At 35.4% G+C, this 21,302-nt stretch overlaps 1 protein-coding gene across 11 annotated transcripts; it reads right to left on the bottom strand.

Annotated features, from left to right (window-relative positions):
- Positions 1-918: 918 nt before the first annotated feature.
- Positions 919-21,098, bottom strand: stk35 (serine/threonine kinase 35). 11 transcript variants are annotated; one of them, XR_007927536.1, is made up of 4 exons: positions 19,043-21,098; positions 13,679-14,438; positions 3,150-3,306; positions 919-3,053 (listed from the first exon to the last, which is right to left on the bottom strand). XR_007927536.1 is itself a non-coding variant. In XM_051880195.1 (3 exons), the coding sequence occupies exons 1-2, from the start codon at positions 19,557-19,559 to the stop codon at positions 13,720-13,722; spliced, it is 1,236 nt and encodes a 411-aa protein (XP_051736155.1). In that variant the 5' UTR covers positions 19,560-21,098; the 3' UTR covers positions 919-3,306; positions 13,679-13,719. The 11 variants fall into 11 exon arrangements, 1 of the variants encoding a protein (XP_051736155.1); XR_007927535.1 differs by having other exon boundaries at positions 919-952; positions 1,263-3,306; XR_007927534.1 differs by having other exon boundaries at positions 919-993; positions 1,263-3,306.
- Between the last annotated feature and the right edge of the window lie 204 nt (positions 21,099-21,302).

Consider the following 21,302-nt stretch of genomic DNA (forward strand, 5'->3'; position numbering starts at 1 on the left):
TTAACTATGAAAAGACATTTATACAATATAAAATATCTGTAATCTCAAAATAATCTGTGAAACTCACCAACAAATCACCAAAGGATAGAAAGAAAATAATTCAGTAGAAAGATAACAGTTTGGTTTCCGTGTTTGTAGTGATTAGTCAATGTGCGTATCTCTGTTTAGGTTAGCATTCCTCTAGATTGATAAATGGTCGTCGTGTTTGTTTGACCTGCAAACATTTTACAGTGAACACCTGAGGGGCAAGAAACATGACCTTACTGTGAGTCGATGAGGTTTTTGGTATTTCATGGTGAGTTACACTAAATGTATGATTTTCAGACCTGAAACATTCTGTAATATGAAAGACATGAACTTCCTGTGGATTTTGTCTTGATAAAAAAACGGCTAGAAGTTCCCTAAGAGATAAGAAGTCTGAAGAAAGAAACACTCTGAAACACTGGTAGAGGAGGTATATCAGGAATATTTGAACTATACTGATCCATAAAGAGATCAGAGAACTACGGAGCGCCAAAAGGGACATGGTGAAGGAAAAAAATATGAGATGGAAGGAAAAATTATTTGTCGATGGAAGGAAAACTTTGCGTTTGCTTGTGAAACGTTTGTGTTCTCCCAAGAAACTTTGCGTTCGCTTGTGAAACGTTTGCGTTCCCCCGAGAAACTTTGCGTTTGCTTGTGAAACGTTTGCGTTCCCCCAAGAAACTTTGCGTTTGCTTTGCGAAACGTTTGCGTTCTCCCGAGAAACTTTGCGTTTGCTTGCGAAACGTTTGCGTTCTCCCAAGAAACTTTGCGTTCGCTTGCAAAACGTTTGTGTTCCCCCGAGAAACTTTGCGTTTGCTTGCGAAACGTTTGCGTTCTCCCAAGAAACTTTGTGTTTGCTTGCGAAACATTTGCGTTCTCCCGAGAAACTTTGCGTTTGCTTGCGAAACGTTTGCGTTCTCCCAAGAAACTTTGCGTTCGCTTGCAAAACGTTTGCGTTCTCCCAAGAAACTTTGTGTTCGCTTGTGAAACGTTTGTGTTCTCCCAAGAAACTTTGCGTTCGCTTGTGAAACGTTTGCGTTCGCTTGTGAAACGTTTGCGTTCGCTTGTGAAACGTTTGCGTTCCCCTGAGAAACTTTGCGTTCGCTCGCAAAATGTTTTGCGTTCCCCCGAGAAACTTTGCGTTCGCTTGCAAAACGTTTGCGTTCTCCCAAGAAACTTTGTGTTCGCTTGTGAAACGTTTGTGTTCTCCCAAGAAACTTTGCGTTCGCTTGTGAAACGTTTGCGTTCGCTTGTGAAACGTTTGCGTTCCCCTGAGAAACTTTGCGTTCGCTCGCAAAATGTTTTGCGTTCCCCCGAGAAACTTTGCGTTCGCTTGCAAAATGTTTTGCGTTCCCCCGAGAAACTTTGCGTTCACTTGCAAATTGTTTCTTCTTCTGTGTAGTGAAACTTTGTTCGCTACACAGAAGCACTGAAATATATTTTTTCCTCCTCCCATTGCATATTTTTTTCCATCACCATGTCCCTTTAGGGGCTCCATACAGAACCTATGCTAAATGTAAAGACCTTTTTGTTTTACCGTAATAAATGAAGATTCATCTTGCTCTGCAACTCATAGACAGCACAATAAAATAACAACATAAACAGTGAAATGCAAAGTCTGTTCGAGACGTTTAATACGTTATACGGATAAAAGTACTGCTGCTGAAAAGATGCAAGCAGCAAAAGACTGAACGCACCACAGCGAGGAGAAGTGAGGTTAAAGATGTCTTGAAAGTGAGGTAGAGACACTGACTATTGTAAACAAGAACACTGAACAGAAATCATTACTAAAATACAGAAGGAAAACTTTCTCACTGGCTTTACCTGGTACAAATGTCCATTTCACAGGAGAAATATTGACTATTGTGACCTCAAATTTATGTACTTTAACCTTGAATGTGATCAAGATTACAATTAACGTCCCTTTGTATAACTAAAACAAGTTTTTAACATTTTTAACAAAGGTCCTGATCTGTTAGTGTGTTTGTGCCAAACAGTACTGAGGAGAATCAAGCTACATTGACTCAATGGTTCCCACAGAAACACAATCTTGCAATGTTCCGTATAAAATCACATGATGCGGGGCAGAATTCAAACTGTTCCAACGGAACTAAAACCTTCCAGACGATGTGAACGTTACGTTCATTTTGAGGCCTTTTGAGCGAAAGGAAATTAGACATTTTGCTACAAAAATGTGAAGATGAAAACCAAGATTAACAACCACAATATTTGATCCCTCACCAATTCATTATTTACACAACGTCAACTGTCGAGACTGCATAGAAAGTGAAATAATCTCCTTTTCAACGGCGTTAGTACAAAAAAAGTCATCATTTTGCTTACACCTGATCTTCATTTTGACAGAGGATAAATGAAAAAAGGAATTATTTGACAGAAATTGCAACTGCTTTTAAATACCTCTCACATTTTTTGTGTGTTTGCAAATGATTTGTTAGGAGAACTCCTATTAAAACATTTGAAACCAATATTATTAGCCTGGAAATAACATTTCAGATAAAACAAAATCATTTAAAATATCCTAAAGAAAAAATACAAAATAAAATAATGAGAACCATCCAAACGCTTTCTTTAAAAAAAATAAAAAATAAGGCACAACGGTGTTTTTTTCTTTCTTTTTTCTTTTTGTAGAGGTGCTGTTGTTCGGGTTAGAAACATTCACACCTACAGGAGAGACGGGGTCACTATGTACCCACTTATTCACATTATATCGTTCACAGTGTGTCTTCATGGTTGTGAGCTTTATAATAACTTCCTTCTCTGTTGTCCGTGAATATTTTAGAGCATTCAACAACAACATTCGATCAATCCTAGTGCTGCATTATCTACATCTAAGTATTTACATCTATACTGGTAAACCCCGATGGGGCGTAAGGTAGTTTTCACAGAGGTGCAGACTGGATATGCTTGTTTGAGGACATAGTGCAACGTGTGTGTCTAAATCTGGTCCAGAACAACAGCACGAGTCACAGCAGAGAACGAGAGGGACGTGAAATCATTGCTGGTGAGATCTGAGCAGAAAAAAATGTAGGTTTTGACGTCAGTTTGGAAGACTTGTATGAGGAATCCGATGCATCGAAATAGAAAGAGCGTGTTGAGAAAGATACCTGCATAGCATTTCCACGTGATGGGTCTTTAATATAGATATCGAGACTTTTCTTTTCACTTCTGCTTTCTGGAGGCGAGCACAAAACAAAATTCACAGTTCCAGGATTCGTTGATTCCTTTTTCATTTCCATCGGTGAGCAATTCTACTCTGCAAACCTGTAGAGAGAGCAAAACAAAACAGTTACTCAAGCAAACACACACAATCCCTAAGAAAGCATACTACCACCACATTAGAGAGAAAAAAAAAAAAACATGACTTGGTTAATCATAATTATGACAAAAAAGTCCCAATTATGACATAAAAAGTCAAAATTATGAAGAAAAATAGAAATTAGGAGATATAAGTCATAATTATAACACAAAGTCAAAATTATTACAAAAAGTAGAAATTAGGAGATAAAAAAGATAAAATTGACAGTCACAATTATGAGATAAAACGTCTAAATTATCATAAAAATTCATAATTATTACATAAAAATTCAAAATGATGTCAAAAAATTGAAATTAGGAGATAAAAAGTCATTGTTATGACACAAATAGTAGAAATTATGACATAAAAAGTAGGAACTAAGAGAAAATTCATCGATATGACAAAGTATAAATTATTTATGACAGATTTATTAGGAGATAAACAGTCAAAATTATGACCATCATAATTATGAGATAAAAAGTCAAAATTATTATGTAAAAAGTCAGGGTTATTACTCAAAAAAAAAAAAAAAAATTAGGAGATGACAGTAATTTTGAGATAAATTATTAGGAGATAAAAAGTCAACATTATGACATTAAAAGTAGGATTAAAGTCACCTTTCTAGTCATAATTATGACAAAAAAGTAGGAATTATGTGATTAAAAACTCAAAAATATAACAAAAAGTCAAAATTATGACAAAAAGTAGAAACTGGGAGATAAAAATATAAAATTGACAGTCAGAAGTCTAAAAGATAAGTCTAAATTATCACATAAAAATTCAAAATAACAAAAAGTAGAAATTAGGAGTTAAAAAGTCATCGTTATGACACAAAAAGTAGAAATTATGACATGCTAAGACAATTATCAGATAGAAATTAGGAGATAAACTATCGAAATTATGACAGTCATAATTATGAGATAAGAAGTCAAAATTATTACACAAGTCATAATTATTACTCAATTCAAAATGACCACAAGAAGTAGTCATTAGAAAAGTCGAAATTATGACAAAAGGAAGAAATTATGACATGTTAAGTCATAATCATCAGATAAAAAGTAAAAAAAAAAAGTAGAAATTAGGAGCTAAACAGTCAAAATTATGACAGTAATAATAGAGATAAAAAAAATTATGACATACAAAGTAGATATTAGGTGATTAAAAAGTCAATGACAAAAGGTAGAAGATAAAAAGTTAGAAATAATGAAAAGTCATAATGTTTTGTCATAATCATGACTTTTTAATGTCAGCTGTATTTTATGTCATAATTTAAATGTTTAATCTCATAGTTATGACTTTTTTTTTTGTCATAATATCGACTTTTTATGTCATCTGCACTAAGTAAGCAGTAGTTATATTTAGCAAACATCACAAATAACTTATTTGAAAACAATAATTCAGCCAATCAGCGTGTGATAGGTTAATAGAGCAAAAACTACATCAGCTGGTTATTGATGGCACCAGCTCTGCAGACAGCTGCTATCTGTCCTGAACCCAATAACATCTGGCTGTTGACGGATGCGAGTCAGCAGAAACCCACCACAGTGGTTGAGGTGAATTTAACCACGCTTTGTTAAAAGCCCAGGCAGAGCTGAGAGCTGTTGTGCACCTACATGTTGGCTTCCTTCCAAACATCACGTGCAAACGTGTTCTCCTTCACCACAGAACAAACCACAGAGTGTGTGACAATACCTTTCACTCATATATTCTACTCAAAAGGCCTTGTTGTTGTTCTCCTAGTATTTCTAATCCGAGGTCCATGTGTCGGGCGGTTCACGAGTGAATGATTTACTGATGCAACATGGTGTCTGTCATCCAAGCTGTTTCTGCATTAGATCCGATTTCATCCTCAGCCAACTATGGCTGTATGGTAATCCAATAATGCTGGCTGTCCAATTGTTTTTCTAAGTTTGACCAGACTGAATTTACTTTACAGAGACGTAGCGAAAATATTTTCCACAAAAGGATAACATAAAGAAAACTGGATAAATATTGGGTTATATGGAAGCTTGTTTCTGCCACTGAATAAAAAATAAGAATGGTAATTGAGACTCTTTATCTCATAATTCTGACTACTTTTCTCAGAATTAAAATAAACTTGCAATTGCGGCATATAAACTCACAATTGTAAGAAAGTCAGAATTGCGGGATATAAACTCACAATTGTAAGAAAGTCAGAATTGCGGGATATAAACTCACAATTACGGGATATAAACTCACAACTGCAGGATATAAACTCACAATTGCGGGATATAAACTCACAATTGTAAGAAAGTCAGAATTGCGGGATATAAACTCACAATTACGGGATATAAACTCACAATTGCAGGATATAAACTCACAATTGCAGGATATAAACTCACAATTGCGGGATATAAACTTGCAATTGCGGCATATAAACTCACAATTGTAAGAAAGTCAGAATTGCGGGATATAAACTCACAATTGCAGGATACAAACTCGCAATTGCGGGATATAAACTCACAATTGTGAGAAGGTCAGAATTGCGGGATATAAACTCGCAATTGCGGGATATAAGCTCACAATTGCAAGAACGTCAGAATTGCGGGACATAAACTCAGAATTGCAGGATATAAACTTGCAATTGCGGCATATAAACTCACAATTATGAGAAAGTCAGAATTGCGGGATATAAACTCGCAATTGCGGGATATAAGCTCACAATTGCGGGATATAAACTTGCAATTGCGGCATATAAACTCACAATTGTGAGAAAGTCAGAATTGCAGGATATAAACACAATTGCGGGATATAAGCTCACAATTGCAAGAACATCAGAATTGCGGGATATAAACTCACAATTGCGGGACATAAACTCACAATTGCGGGATATAAACTCACAATTGCGGGATATAAACTTGCAATTGCGGGATATAAACTCACAATTGCGGGATATAAACTCAATTGCGGGATATAAACTCGCAATTGCAGGATATAAACTCACAATTGTGAGAAAGTCAGAATTGCGGGATATAAACTCGCAATTGCGGGATATAAGCTCACAATTGCAAGAACATCAGAATTGCGGGATATAAACTCACAATTGCGGGATATAAACTCAATTGCGGGATATAAACTTGCAATTGCAGGACATAAACTCACAATTGTGAGTTATAAAGTCAGAATATTGAGACAAGTCGCAATTACCTTTTTTATTTTTTATTCAGTGGCAGAAACAAGCTTCTATAGGGTTACAATGAGACACGCTGAGAAAAAAAATTGGTGTAGGATTTACTTTGAAACAATTTTTCACTTAGAAATCACTAGTAAATTTCACAAATAATTACAAAGAAACATTTAAATTTTAAAAGTAGAAACACTGAAATAGTATCTTCTTGTAAAATGTAGTCCAATAATATTTGTTCGAATTACTACTTCGAAAAATACTTTTTTACAGTGCACAAACGACTTCAGTGTCACATCTTACATTAACTTATTATTAGTTTGCAAAGCGTTTTGGGCAGTTCTTCTTTAGTTCAAGGAAGATTTTTCATCTCAACTTACAAAAACAGTTTAACAATAGAAAAAAGCAACCTCTGATTGAAAAAGTGTGCTAAATACATGGAAAAACAGCATATTTTTAGCACAATTATCAGCTGAATGTTATTCCAGCTTACATAACAGTCTGTAAACACTCGCTCCGTCATTACCTCCCCAACAATCCTGGAAAACACCTCTAAACCACCCCCACCTTTCCCAAAGGAGTCTGAAACTCACACAAAAATGGTAGTTTTGCAATCTTAAGAGACAAATGCTCTGTTAACTTGCAAAAGTTGTGAAATCTGATTGACATTGTTGCTTTCTAATGCATTTCTGCATTTTGTTCAGATCAAAACTAACGGGACAACTTTCGAACTTTCACAGAAACACTAATTTTCTGCTCACCTATGTGCCTGTATGTCAACACAGAAGCTGTAGTGTTGATCAACAGGACATGGCCCTCCGTGAACAGAGACATACCCACAGGCCATAGAGAACACACTGTACTATACATTAGCTGCTCTGCACTCATTGACCCACTTATATAATGACTATAATCACATATACAACATGGCCACATTTAGACGAACGCAGTTCAGTCTATGCAAAAGACGAGCGGTTCGAGGTGGCTTTGCGTCTGCGAATGATTTGAGCACAGAAATAGTTGTGCACTACTCAAAATAGTATAGGAGTAATTGTATTATTTATAAAAAGTAACAAATACAACTTTCAAACTGGCATGAGGCAGAAGACTTTCAAATGTGAATTTCAAGTTAATAAAATACTTTACTGACTTTATTTTACAAATTTACCATAATATTGGCACAATAATGTAATGTATTTGAATTATCTTCATTTTAGGCCTTTCTCAACAAATACTGATATATAGACAACTCATTTTGATTAATCATATCAATCAGAAGTGATTATTTAATTGATTAAAATGTTTAATCAAACAAACCCATAATAATAATAATAATAATAATAATAATAGTATTAATTAATAAAATGTAAATATAAATGAATACAAATATTAAAAACTAAAAGTATTAAAATAATAAATATAAATAAATAAATAAATTTACATTTACATTATAAAACATAATTACAGATATTTTCTCATAATTACTATTATTAAACATATTCAAAATATTCAAAATAAAAAGTATTAAAAATAAATAATATAAAAGTATGAAACATTATAAAATATTATTATTGATATGAATTAATATAATTTACATATTGTTATATGTACTTTACATTTTTGTAGTGTGAATTTATTAAACAGTATTAAAAAATAATACAATTAAATATAAATAAATTAATAATAATGAAAGTTAAATAAATAAAAATGTTATACAAAAATGTTAAAACATTAAACATAAAATTTAAAATAAGTAATAAGTTTTAAAATAATAAAAAAGTAATTTAAAGTAATAAGTTTTAAAATAATAAAAAATATGAAACAAAACCTGATTATAAAACATTATTATTGATACGAATGAATATAATTTACATACTGTTACACATGTAACCAATTATTATTCATTAAAAATAATTAGCATTGATAATTAGCATTAAGCATTATAAACATACATTGATATAATAATAATGTAATAATAAATAGTATTAATTAATAAAATATAAATATATACAAAATACAAATATTAAAAACAAAAAGTATTAAAATAAAAATAAATAAAAATTAACATTATAAAACATCATTACTGATATTAATGAATAATAAAATAATAATTATTATTATTATTTTTTATATTAAAAATAAAAAGTATTAAAAATAAATAAATAATATAAAAGTATGAAACAAAAAAGATTATTATTGATATGAATTAATATAATTTACATATTGTTATATGTACTTTACATTATTGTAGTCTGAATTTATTAAATAATATTAAAAAATTTAAATATAAATAAATCAATAATAATGAAAGTTAAATTAACAAAAATATTAAAAATAAAACTAAAAATTAAAAATAAGTAAATAAACAAATATGTCAAAGTAATACGTTTTAAAATAATAAAATAAAATATGAAACATAAAACATTATTATTGAAATGAATTAATATAATTGACATACTGTCACACATTACATGTTTATTACATTCTTGTGGTGTGAATTACTGAAAGTGTTTTAATTTTTAATTAAAAACGAGAAGCAATATCATCACTGGTATATTTCAAATCTTAACGATTGAGCGAATATGTGTTCCTCCGGTGTGAATAATGAACCTGACAGTGTATACGCAGTAGCAATGGAGACTCATACAGGCTGGCAGGGAAAGAACACAATGTTCTGAACGTGAGTCCAGCGCCGGGACCACAGACCCCTCGGTGTCTCACGGGCTGCAAAAATGGGCGTGTGTGCTTAGGACGGGAGGGTGGAGCGGGGCCTTCTGTGTGCAGCCGCAGTGATCTCCTTGTCCCTGCTGGTGTCAATACGCAGAAGTACCCCCTCTTACCCCACTAAGACAAACAGGCAGACTCACGGCTCACTCTCAGGCCTGCTTGTTTTAACGGATGGCTGCTTCCATTCAGGCCGTCGGGGGGAGGAAGGAGGGTTTGGGCCCTGGTGTGTTGCGTAACTGCTCTATATGCTCACTGAAAGAACGAGGCCATAAACCCCTGACGCACGAGTCACGTACACGTCCACTCAGCCCATGCACACCGCAGACCCTCCGATCTGACACCAAATAAGCCGTCTTCATTGCATTTCGCTGGAGATGCGTGCTAGTCTGAATGAAGTCCGTACGCTCTAGCCTCGGGACAACAATGAAGCGAGTTTTGATTAAAATTGTGCTATAAAGTGGCTTTAAAATGCATTTCATTTCCTCTGGATTTTTTCAGTTGAACCTCGTCCAATGCAAAATCCATCAAAGAATGCAATAAACTCCACGGGAACGGCATTCCGGAATTACTGACGTTGAATAACAATCGGTTCCCAAAACATGAAGCACCTGGATTTATTAAGACAGCAGACTTCAAGTGTGAATTTTAAGTTAATAAAATACTTTTTACAAGAACGCAATATATTTAATTTTATATTTTATATATATATATGTTTATATATATGTCTATATATTAATGTATATTAATATTTACCTTATGTATATATATATATATATATATATATATATATGTTTGTGTGTGTGTGTTAAGTATTAATATACATTAATATATAGACATATATTTATTATATAATATATTAATATATAGACATATATTTATTCATTTATTAACAATTTATTAATTGTGGAAAATTATATTATTCAGCATATTATTTCATTTGATTAAATTTTTTGGACAACAGCACTAGATTTTAATAAAAAGGAAGTTAGATGAAAACATAATAGCTATAATTATTACTGAAATATAATTATTACTGATTCAGCAATTTTTAAAATTTGTTAATTTTTTAATTATCCAACATGAACAACAAACCCATAAATAAATAAATAAGCAAGCAAATTTTGATAAAATTATATATAAATAAAATAGTATTCATTAATACTAAATATTTAGTATTAAACATTAATACTAAAAAAATAGTATTTATTAAAAATAATAAACATATAAACATACATTGATATTGAATATTATTAATGTTACACATTAAATTTACATTACTGTGACGTGAATTACTGAAAGTGTGAATATTTTTATGAATCAGATTAATCAGCATATTATTTCATTTGATTAAAATGATTGAATTGACAGCCCTAGATTTTAATAAAAAGAAAGTTAAAGGGAAAAACATAATACTGATTCAGCAAATTTGTAATCTTCCAACAAGAACAACAAACCAATAAATAAATACATTTAGATAAAATTAAATATAAATAATATTAATAATTAAACTTACTAAATTGACTAAATTTACACTGTTACACAATACAATACAATAATATACTGCATTACTGTGGCGTAAATTACTGAAAGTGTGAATATTTTTAATTAAACAAAGCAGCAAAAGCATAAATATAGCTACAGTAAAAATTAATTTGTAGAATGACTTTATTTCCTTTGGCCTTTTCAGTTGAACCTCGTCCAATGCAAAATCCATCAAAGAATGCAATAAACTCTGCAGGAACGGCATTCCGGTATTACTGACGTTGTATAGCATTTTGTTCCTACCAAAAACAAAACGCACCTGGTTGGGCGTATGCTGCGTGTTACACATTGACACGATCGCCCCTGGCAGAGTGCATTCTGCTGCTAAAAAGGTGTCAGATCTTGTTAGTCAAAATGTTCATAGAAGCTCAGGGCGTGGCGTCGGGAAACCAAACAGGCCTGCGAGACGTGCAATGGGTAGAGCATGGCAGCCTCGCAGGGTACATGTTGCCCCTGAGGCCATATAAGTGGGTTTGATTAGAGAAATACAAAGCAGCAGAAAGGACGAGAAGTACTAGAATATGCGAAGAACTCTCTGAAGCGAACTCAAGATCGGCCTAGTTTGGATTAAAATCAATATGGCACCTGAGAGCACTTGACACGAAAATAAATTTATGTAATGGTCACTTATGTAGTGTAAAGGCATCCAATAGAGTGCTGCACGGATGGTGTATTTTTGTAGGCCGAAACCCAGAAACAAGCATTTTAGCACATCTGGTTCTGAAGTCAATGGATTTTTATAAAGCGTTTTTGGTTAAATTCCTAAAAACAAGTCTGTCAGTAACACAAGCTCAAGATATATTCACGTTTTATTCTATGACATAAAATACGTCAGTAACACCCGCTTGTAATTATTTAAACCTTCTACTTGTCTTAAAAAAGGCAGTTTGCTAACAAGTGTCTAAATGGGACTACAGAGGTTGTTGTCGGACATTAAACATTATCAGCTGAACAGATAAACTCATCTACTCACTAGTTCACAGCCTCGTTGTGTTTATAATCGCACTCTTACAAACTATTATAACTCAAACTTTCAGGGAAAATGGTTTTAAATAATAGACTGAAAGAATTATTGAAGCTTAATGGTTGTGACATTGAAGTCATGTGACCGTGGTGTTGCTTGTTAATAAACTGCATTTAACTTTAAAATTCATAAAAGTTGTTCATTTGTGAAGATTATCATGATGAACAATACATGTAGCAATTAGTGCTGTCAAATCGATTAATCGTGATTAATCGCATCTAACGTAAAAGTTTGAAAATATATTATATATTCTTCTTACTAGTGCTGTCAAATCGATTAATTGCGAATAATCACATCTAACATAAAAGTTAATATATATTCTGCTTACTAGTGCTGTCAAATTGATTGATTGCGAATAATCACATCTAACGTAAAAGTTAATATATATTCTTCTTACTAGTGCTGTCAAATTGATTAATTGCGATTAATCGCATCTAACAAAAAAGTTTGAAAATATATTATATATTCTTCTTACTAGTGCTGTCAAATCGATTAATCACGAATAATCACATCTAACGTAAAAGTTTTAATATATATTCTTCTTACTAGTGATGTCAAATTGACTAATTGCGATTAATTGCATCTAACATAAAAGTTTGGGGAAAAAAATATATTCTTCTTACTAGTGCTGTCAAATCATTTAATCGCAATGAATCGCATCATATGTGTGTGTGTGTGTGTGTGTGTGTATATATATATATATATAAGCATACACACACATTTTATATATTTACAAACTTTTATGTTAGTTGATATGTTAGTTACTTATGTTAGTAATCGATTCGATAGCACTAGAAACAATCATAAACTTTTGTTGGTCACAGAGCTTATTTTCTGCAATAATCCAAAAGCAAATGCACTGTAAACCCTAACGCTCAAAATACTTAATTCGTTTGAGTAGGACAAACTTAAATCAAACAAATTAATTCAGTTAAATTAACTGTTATGAGTATTTAAAACTTTCTTTTACTTTTGAGTTCACAGCACTGACGTATTTCAAGTAAACTAAATTGTTTTGCCCATGCTTTGCCCATGGCACTATGGCACTAACTTAATATGATTGAGTTGAGTTGCAGCAGATTTCTAATTCCCAGCATGCTTTGCATCAGACTGTATAAATGTTGAAATTAAGTGTTATTTTGTGTGTTTTTGCATAAGATTAACATAGGGAGACATAAGTTAGTGTTTAATGTTGTGTTATGTTGGGATTGACAGGGGGTTCTGTTATGTTAGTTTTGTAGGGTTACCATTCTGGTGAAGAGTAGACCGTGTGGTTAGGTTGAGGTTGGGCTGCAAAACTTTTAAGACCACATATACTGTATGTTGTTTGATTACATACATGCAAGTATATATTGACAGTCTCTTTGATAGTTATAATAGCATGTGTTTTGTGCTAACTAACATTTAACCAAGATCTGAATGTGATGTTTATGTAAATTAACTATATGTACTTGAGTGGGGCGAGGCTGAGAACCGTGGGAGCGAAGGAATGCCAGTGATGTGATTGTTAATGAGAGACACCTGTGCACCACACTGGCCTTGTTCCACCTCCACGGCTCTCGGCCCTGCCCCACTTGTCACAAAAAAATTCAGTTCTACCAACTTAAAAAAAATAAGTTAGTTAACTTAAATGTTTTGAGGTAATAAGTTTCCTCAAATGTTTTGAGTATTCTGAACTTATTCAGTTTTACAGTGTGGAAAAATCCTATTGGGTTTTTGTCGAGGGAACAAGTGTACTACAAAAATACATAATCACTCCAGCACTCATGTTTTTCACAACCCAAGAGGCTTGTTTTTGAGCATTATAACTGCACTCTTGATTTTTGAAGGTTTTGGTCTGAGATAAACAAAAATGGCAAATACAACATGTTTAAAATGATATCAAGAATTTGCAACCCACCTGAAAGAGCAAGCATGCTTGTTTTGGCCAATCGAGCCAGCTTATGCCGCACATGTGACTTGGTCCATTCTACCTTCCAACTGAAATGCGTCAGGCCGGTCCTGCGGGTTGACCGCCAACATGTCCTGCAGAAGCCGCTTGATGCCCTCTGACATGATGCTGCGTGTCCTCTGAGGGATGTGCAGGACCATCTTCGGGTTCTCCAGCAAGGCCTCGCCGACCGGGACGATCTCAGTTCCCTGTCGCACGTACGTGCCGAGGAGCTCTCGCTTGGATTCAGCGTCGATAAATGTGATCCGTTCTAGCATGGCCCAAATGATGATGCCGAGCGCAAAAATGTCCGCCTTGGCAGTGTAATGGCCCTCCCACACCTCCGGCGCCATGTAGAAGTCGGAGCCGCATGCTGACGACAGCCAGAATTTGTTAACGTTCACCATGTTCTTGTTAACCTGGTTGTCGCCTTTGTTCTCAATGCAGCTGAGTCCCGCGCACACCTTGCTGAGGCCGAAGTCAGCAACCTTGATCACGGGACCGTCCGATTTCTGCGAGATGAGAATGTTGTCTGGTTTGAGGTCCCGGTGGACAATGTTGTTTTTATGGAGGAAGGCCACAGCGCTGGTCAACTGCTTCATGAAACTATGATTGGTCCGTGGATCAGGTCGTCGGGAGAGGATGTACTGGTTGAGGTCGCCGCCGTCGCAGAACTCCATAACAAACCAAAGATAACACGGTTCCTCTGGGTAACCCAGGATACGCTCACCTGGAATGAGAGTAGAATGTGGGAATTATTCAATGCAAATGCATAAGTAGAGATTCCATACTAAAATTTGCAGTCAATTGTTGTGTATTACTAGTCAAAAAGAAGCAAACACTGTTTGAAACTTAGGCTGGCCACACACTAGATGATTTTCAAATCTTAACTGATTTTAAAACTGTGGGACACCACAGACATAAGGGCAGTTTCAACCGATTTTTAGCCTTATAATCCTCCGAAAGGTGCACACACTAGATGATTTATCCGGACCTGTCGATTTTTGTCACATTTTCACAGTGAGACGAGATCTCACGAAGACTCACAAGATCAAACGTGACTTGAGAAGGAAAGCAAAAGGAGGACGATCTACATCGTCAACTGGTTCTCCTGGCGTGATTTTTCTTTTACAGGAAGAAAAACAAAGAATATGGAAAAAGAATATGGGTGATCTTTTTTCTCAATACTCCACTTTTGTGGCATGTTTGAGGCTGCTAAGTTTCAGCTAAAAAGCATGCAACATCCGGTTGGTAAAGCTTGCTGGCTCTCATTGGCTATTGCGGGTATCATGGCAGCCCAAACAAGAGTTTGGGATTGTGCGGGCTCCACAATTGAGGATTTTTTGGACAAAAAAAAAATCGGTTTAGGGCCCGATTTAGCCTCGAATCGTGCCACACCCCCCAGATCATTGGGGGTTGCAAATCGGCCTTAAAATCTTCAAGTATGTGGCAATCTTTAAGGCCCTGACACACCAATCCGACAGTCGGCCTTCATTGGGCGTCGAGCTGCCCAGTTTTTGCAGTGTGTTCTGCACCGTTGCCACTAGTTGGACCCCATCAGGGGCTTTTTGGCCGATTGAGCATGTTGAATTGGCATCTGGAAATCCATTTCAGAGGTACAGATATCACAGTAAGATCAGAAATCAAACCAAACTATAGTACATTCATTCATCATAATTCCGTTTTCATGAAACACCGTAAGTTATCCTTTGTCAATTATAACTGTGGTAACTCCAAGTACTTACTTATTTTAATATGCAAAACTGTTACCCAATCATAGCAGTGGACGTTTACATCTAAGTCTCGAATGCGGCACAATCATGCGGCATAAAAGAGATGGCAAACTACGTCTGCATTAATCCGGAGACATTTGAAAACGAAGTTTTCATTTAAAAACGCGCCCCATCCACACTAGCGTTTTCCAAAAGTTGCTCATCCACACTGAAACGTCTGAAACGCTTAATCCCCTTACTGCGCAAGCGTAAAACATACTAAACACTCACGAGATGATGCCGAGAGAGCAGATATATTAAAGTTCTCATGCTTTTCTTCTGGCACAATCATTTTATTAGCATATGATCACAACACTCACTGTTGCGCCCAGGTCGCGCTCAAAATCGGGTTTAAAACCCAACTTTCATCATGTTTTGCCACGCAGAACAGCAAATGTGAGTAAATTCTCTGTCATCTTCACAGGAATTTAATACGAAGATTCTATAAAGGAGAATTTGTCTTGAGCAAAACTGTTACAGTAAATAGCAGGCACAAAAATGCAGGATCAGTATGGATATCTATGGGTACAATATGCGTCATGACTAAACATGCGTCATCGTTTTCAAATACCTCCATTTTCAACAGCCACACTACAACACGAAAACAGCGTTTTCAAATTTATCCACTTTAGAGAGCGTTTTCAAAAATCTCAATTTTCCTTGAGAAAATGCCGTCTCAGTGTGGACGGAAGGCCAAAACGGAGAGAAAAATATGCGTTTTCAAACGAAAACGTATTACTGTGGACATTACCCAAAAACAGGATGGAAAATAGCTTATTACTTCTAAATTACAATGTTTTTGATGTAAAAATCTTGATAACACTATAAGTGGACCTCAGAGAACATAATTAAAATGTAAAAAATGCAGTTCATGACCCCTTTAAGAAAGTAAACAGGGTCAATTTTCATTTCATGTTGAGCAACTAACAATTTCTTTGCCTTTTTAAGAGCTCTTTGCTTTCAAAGCATAAAGTCCCAATTTAAAGATTTAAAGAAAACTCAGAACTAGCATAAACCACATCAGGGCGTTGGCAAATCAAACCCACTCCAGTACATATAATCTACTCATGTGCTTCATTGAGCTATTTCTGCTGAGTAAGGCCAAACGTCTCTTCATTGACTGTTTCTCGTCTCTACTGATTAACTGATAAGCCGTTGTGTCTGACTCATTAGCAAACAGAGACAGTGTTGTATTTGACTACACCCCGTCCTGTTCAAACTACAGCAGCTTTACTGTTCAAACCCCAAGCCTTCAACAAAGAGTGTTACGCCAGCTAGAACTAAAGTGCTGCTTTAGCTAACGCAGATGGGATAGCAAAACACCAATCAGACTTTAGCTGAGCACAGATTTCCGCTGAGCGGCACGTTTGGAGCCCTTCCAAAAAGCTGTGTATGAGACTAAGCGCTGATCATCTGTCTGTGTTCTGTGATAACTAACATAGCTTAACTTCAGGAAACAAGGGTTGAGAAATGCATGGAGAACAGGTGGACTGTGACCTGTGGAAGTGATAGCAACTAACAAACACTTGGGGAAAGAAAATGCTTGGGAACATGTGTCTCCCATAATCCTAAAACAACAAATGTAGGTCATCTCATGAAGCAGGATTTGCCAAACTGGGGTTATCAAACTTTGATATTCATTCATAGGATGAATGAATTTGCATAATGCCAGTCTATGGTCTTTATTGGCTGCTCATGAACAACGTCTACTTTGACCCTCAAACACTGTAGTTGTAGCTGAGACTGGAAACGTTTGGTTCGTGTTGTTGTCATGTCGAAAAGACGCTGTTTTCAGCGCTGAGAATCCAGTTAGGTGCACTTTTAAAGGATGAGACTAAAGGTTGAACTGATGCGGTAAAACCGACGCCATCGTTACTGTTCATATCGCTGTGGAAGATACAGAGCTGCAATTCAGATATGGTAATGGGCCGTTTGGTTTCCGACACACGCTGTAAGCGATCGACCAAATCACAACAGACTGAGCCATCTGACCAATCAGAGCAGAGTAGACCAGTTACAACAAACTGGGCCATCTGACCAATCAGAGCAGAGAAGTCTCTCGGAAAGGCAGGGTTTAGAGAGACCGAATCTTTGAACAAACCGTTTTCATACTTTTTGAGAAATGAGGTGATGTAAAATGTATATTATGAGAAAATTAAAGTGTTTTTTGACCTTGGATGCATATAAACCTGTTGTGAGAGAAAATTAGGAACCTTTAAAATAACATAATAGGGGCAATTTAACTGACATCAGGGAAGCATTAACATGCGAATATGTTGTTAAATTATGGAAATATCAACTTCAAATTCCTGAGAGTATTTCAAGTAAATACTTTAGGTAAAAAAAAGGACAAAAAAAGTTTGTGAATCCCTGATATAAAAGTAAGGTGCGACCCCTAAAATTCTGGCTCATAAAAACATATATTTGTCAAAAATCCATTACATAACCCATCAGCAAAAACATTTATATTCGGATCATTTCTAAGCAAGCCTGTAACATCAGGATTAGTTTTTCCATTGTAGACGAGGACACTAAATGGTGGCACTTACATAACAACACCAGTCAGCACAAAACAGATCCTGCAACTGCTGAGCACAACCACAAATATAGCACTCACACGACACCACAAACACGCAACTCACCGTCACCTCAACACACCAAACGCCACAAAAACACCAACGTGACTTTATTAGTTCGCCATTTTGTATAAACCAATTCAACAAATCCCATTTAAAATCATTTTAGATGGAGTACACCATATGATGTGCAAAATATTTCAAAATTTCACAGAGAGACTAATTAAATAAATATGGATGAAGCTTAAATCAGGGTTCATATGACCATGGAAATATCAGGGAATTAAAAAAAAATATAATTTTCAGGCCTTAAAATGGTCAAAGAAGGTAATAAAATTGTAAAAACGCATGAAAACATGGAAATTTCAATCTCCAATTTACATTTTTCATGTTATGAACCAGTCTAAAACATTTAATGAGCTAGAAATTCCTGTTTGTGATTGCAATGACTTCAAAATAAATCTTTATCCTGTAAATGTGCACAATGACAGCAGAGTTTAGTTTGATTTTGGCAATACAAATGACATGAAAATAACAATATTATTAAACCTAATGGAAAAGTAATGGACTCAGGCTTTGAAAATTGCACACAATGACCAAAGCAGATTAGCAGATATGTGCATACAATCTGGCCTATATGGGAGTGAAGGGGTTAATGCATAATGGGTGCTAGAACATGATGTTCCCTAGCTTCTCTTCCTACTTTGTGCACGTTTGATGGTATGCCTTTAAGATGATAATAATATCATATAGGGTTTTAATGCTGATGCATGCATATTTTTAAAAGTGTGCAATTTAAGATGTTTACATTGCTTTTATGCAACTTTCATTTGTATTTAAAAGCAAAACAATGTTAGTCTGACCTGAGACCTTGACAAAATAAATCAGATCCATCCCTTTAGTTTATTTTATGAATTATGCATTCAGTGCCAATGCTTTCAAAAAGCTCTGTCCTGGTCAGTCATCATGTGTCAAACTTTCTTTACCTTTCAGTGAAGTTTCCACTAATCTCAAATACTGCTTGTTTCGTTTGTTCCCGTGGCTCATTTTCTGTGCCATCCCGTTTCTTTGCAGCACACACTCCTCCAGCTGCACCACATTCTCGTGCTTCTTCTCCAGACTCGCCAGGGCCCAGAACTCCGCCAGCGCCAGTTCCACTTTCTCGGGCGCGTCGCAACGGAGCTTCTTCACGGCTACCCGGGCTCCGGACCTGCGGGCGATGGCTTCGTACACCACACCGTAGCTCCCGCGACCCACCTCCCGAATCAAGCTATACCTGGGAGCCGCGAAGAGCATCGCGGGTTCGAGGTTGGCATTCTTGAGGAAGCCCGTGGAGAAACAGTCCTCTTCTTCCATGGGCTCATCGTCATCGTTGGTCTCCACGGGCAGCGGGCGCAGAACTTTACTGACATCCCGCCTCATGTTCACGCTGGGCGGCTCGACTCTCTTGCAGCCCCGCCGGAGGCTCGTTATTCTCCCCTGTGTGCCGTTGCGCAGCTCCATGAGTTTATTACCCCCTTTGTTAACATATGTTTCGGGGCAATAATCCTATTTTTCATAACGTCCCTATCTAGCTGAAAGCTACGGGCTGACAGTTGTCATTTTTGGGGAAACTCGACAGGTTTGTTTGGGTTTTTTGTCACTTCTTCCATCAAACGTCTGACTGACATAAACAATAATAACATCAACAGGAGAGCGCAGAGGGGGCGTGGCCTCAACGGACTGTTCCATTTCATTCAAAAGACGGGTGACAAAATTACGAAATATTTCAAAAATATTTCATTATTTTTCTAGTTAAAACAATATTTAAGCGATTTATTCGCCCAGTGTTTATTTAAATACACAGATTTTTAAAAAATAAATAAACATTTAAGGGTGTTTTTATATATTGAAAATAAGTAAAATTCTTTAAGAATTTAATAATTCCATCATACCCAAGATTGGGTATGTGTTTACTGACAAACCTTACAAAATGTAAGAAAATGATAAAAAGAAAGAAAGAAAAATTAGTGTCCACTAAAATATGGTGAAAAAAATATGTAATTCTTGCTAAAAAAAAAAAAAAAAAAAAAAAAAGAAAGAAAGAGAGAGAGAGAGAATACGAAAACAAAGAAAGTTACTAGCCTATGACTGTGTTAAGAACAATGCCTGTAATCCTACATGGTAAAAGTCATTTTTAATTCATAATTATTTTACATTATATTCGTATTTGGGACACAAAAGACATCATTTTCGCGCGACGTTGTCCACTAATTTATCATATCTGTGTTATTATATATTAATGTATATCCAATTAATGTATATTCATTATGTATTCATGTGGTTAAACGACTCCCAGCCTCATACTGTAATATGCAAAGTAGGGGGATCCCATTTCTTCACAGGGGTGCGTAGCCTAAATTAAGTGGCATAATTGAGCTGAATTTGATATTGATGAGAGTGAGATTGAAATTCATCAAACATCAACTGATAAAAAAATATATATATGTTGCTCATATGCAATTACAGCGTCTCACGGCTTTTTTCGGAGTTGATCGGTGGGGTGGGACCGTGGGAGTTGATGTGCGGTGGTCTTTCTCCTGCAACATGCGAATTACACGTGAAGGGAGGGGGAGGAGGGCACGTGCGGTACAGCATGTTCCAGCACATGTTCCCCCAGCCACGCACGGACTGAGCATGGCGTCATCGAAGAGCTGCGTTCATATATGTGTATGTCAGAAGCCCGTTTCTTTGTGCCAGTATAGTCTATATGTTGCTTTGTTTTTCTCCTCTGTTTTTGTGATAGGCTACGCGTTTCTCTTAACCAGTGATGATGTGCAGATTCATCATCATATCTGTCCATTTATGTACTCATTGATTTATTCAACTATACTCTGGCTTATTTTTCATTTTCATCCTTGGTGCATATATATGCATTAATCGACTAATTGCATATTTCGCACGCGAGGCAGCTACATCACCTTGTATAGTAATTAATTAATTAATTAATTTCCAGTTTATTTAATTTTAATGCCACATTCCCACAGGAGATAATAACAAACTATAAATACAAAAATACATTTCTCTGCCAAATAATTAATAACAATCACAGATAAATATTCTTTTTTATGGGAAAGTAATATATGTATGTATGTATTAATATATATATTTTTATAATTATATTTATTTTGGATTTATTTTATTTATTTTGTAATCTTTTCTAAAGCACTAAGAAAGCTTAATACAGCAGTATTTTTAAGTGGGTTT

This window comes from Ctenopharyngodon idella, chromosome 22 (genome assembly GCF_019924925.1).
Source record: "Ctenopharyngodon idella isolate HZGC_01 chromosome 22, HZGC01, whole genome shotgun sequence".
NCBI classification, from domain to species: domain Eukaryota; kingdom Metazoa; phylum Chordata; class Actinopteri; order Cypriniformes; family Xenocyprididae; genus Ctenopharyngodon; species Ctenopharyngodon idella.

Excerpts from the sequence above, each read along its gene's own strand:
- stk35 (XM_051880195.1), bottom strand. The coding sequence starts at position 19,559 with ATGGAGCTGCGCAACGGCACACAGGGGAGAATAACGAGCCTCCGGCGG. Across the intron at positions 14,439-19,042 it reads AGTGGAAACTTCACTGAAAG|GTGAGCGTATCCTGGGTTAC; the intron begins GTAAAGAAAGTT and ends CTCTCATTCCAG.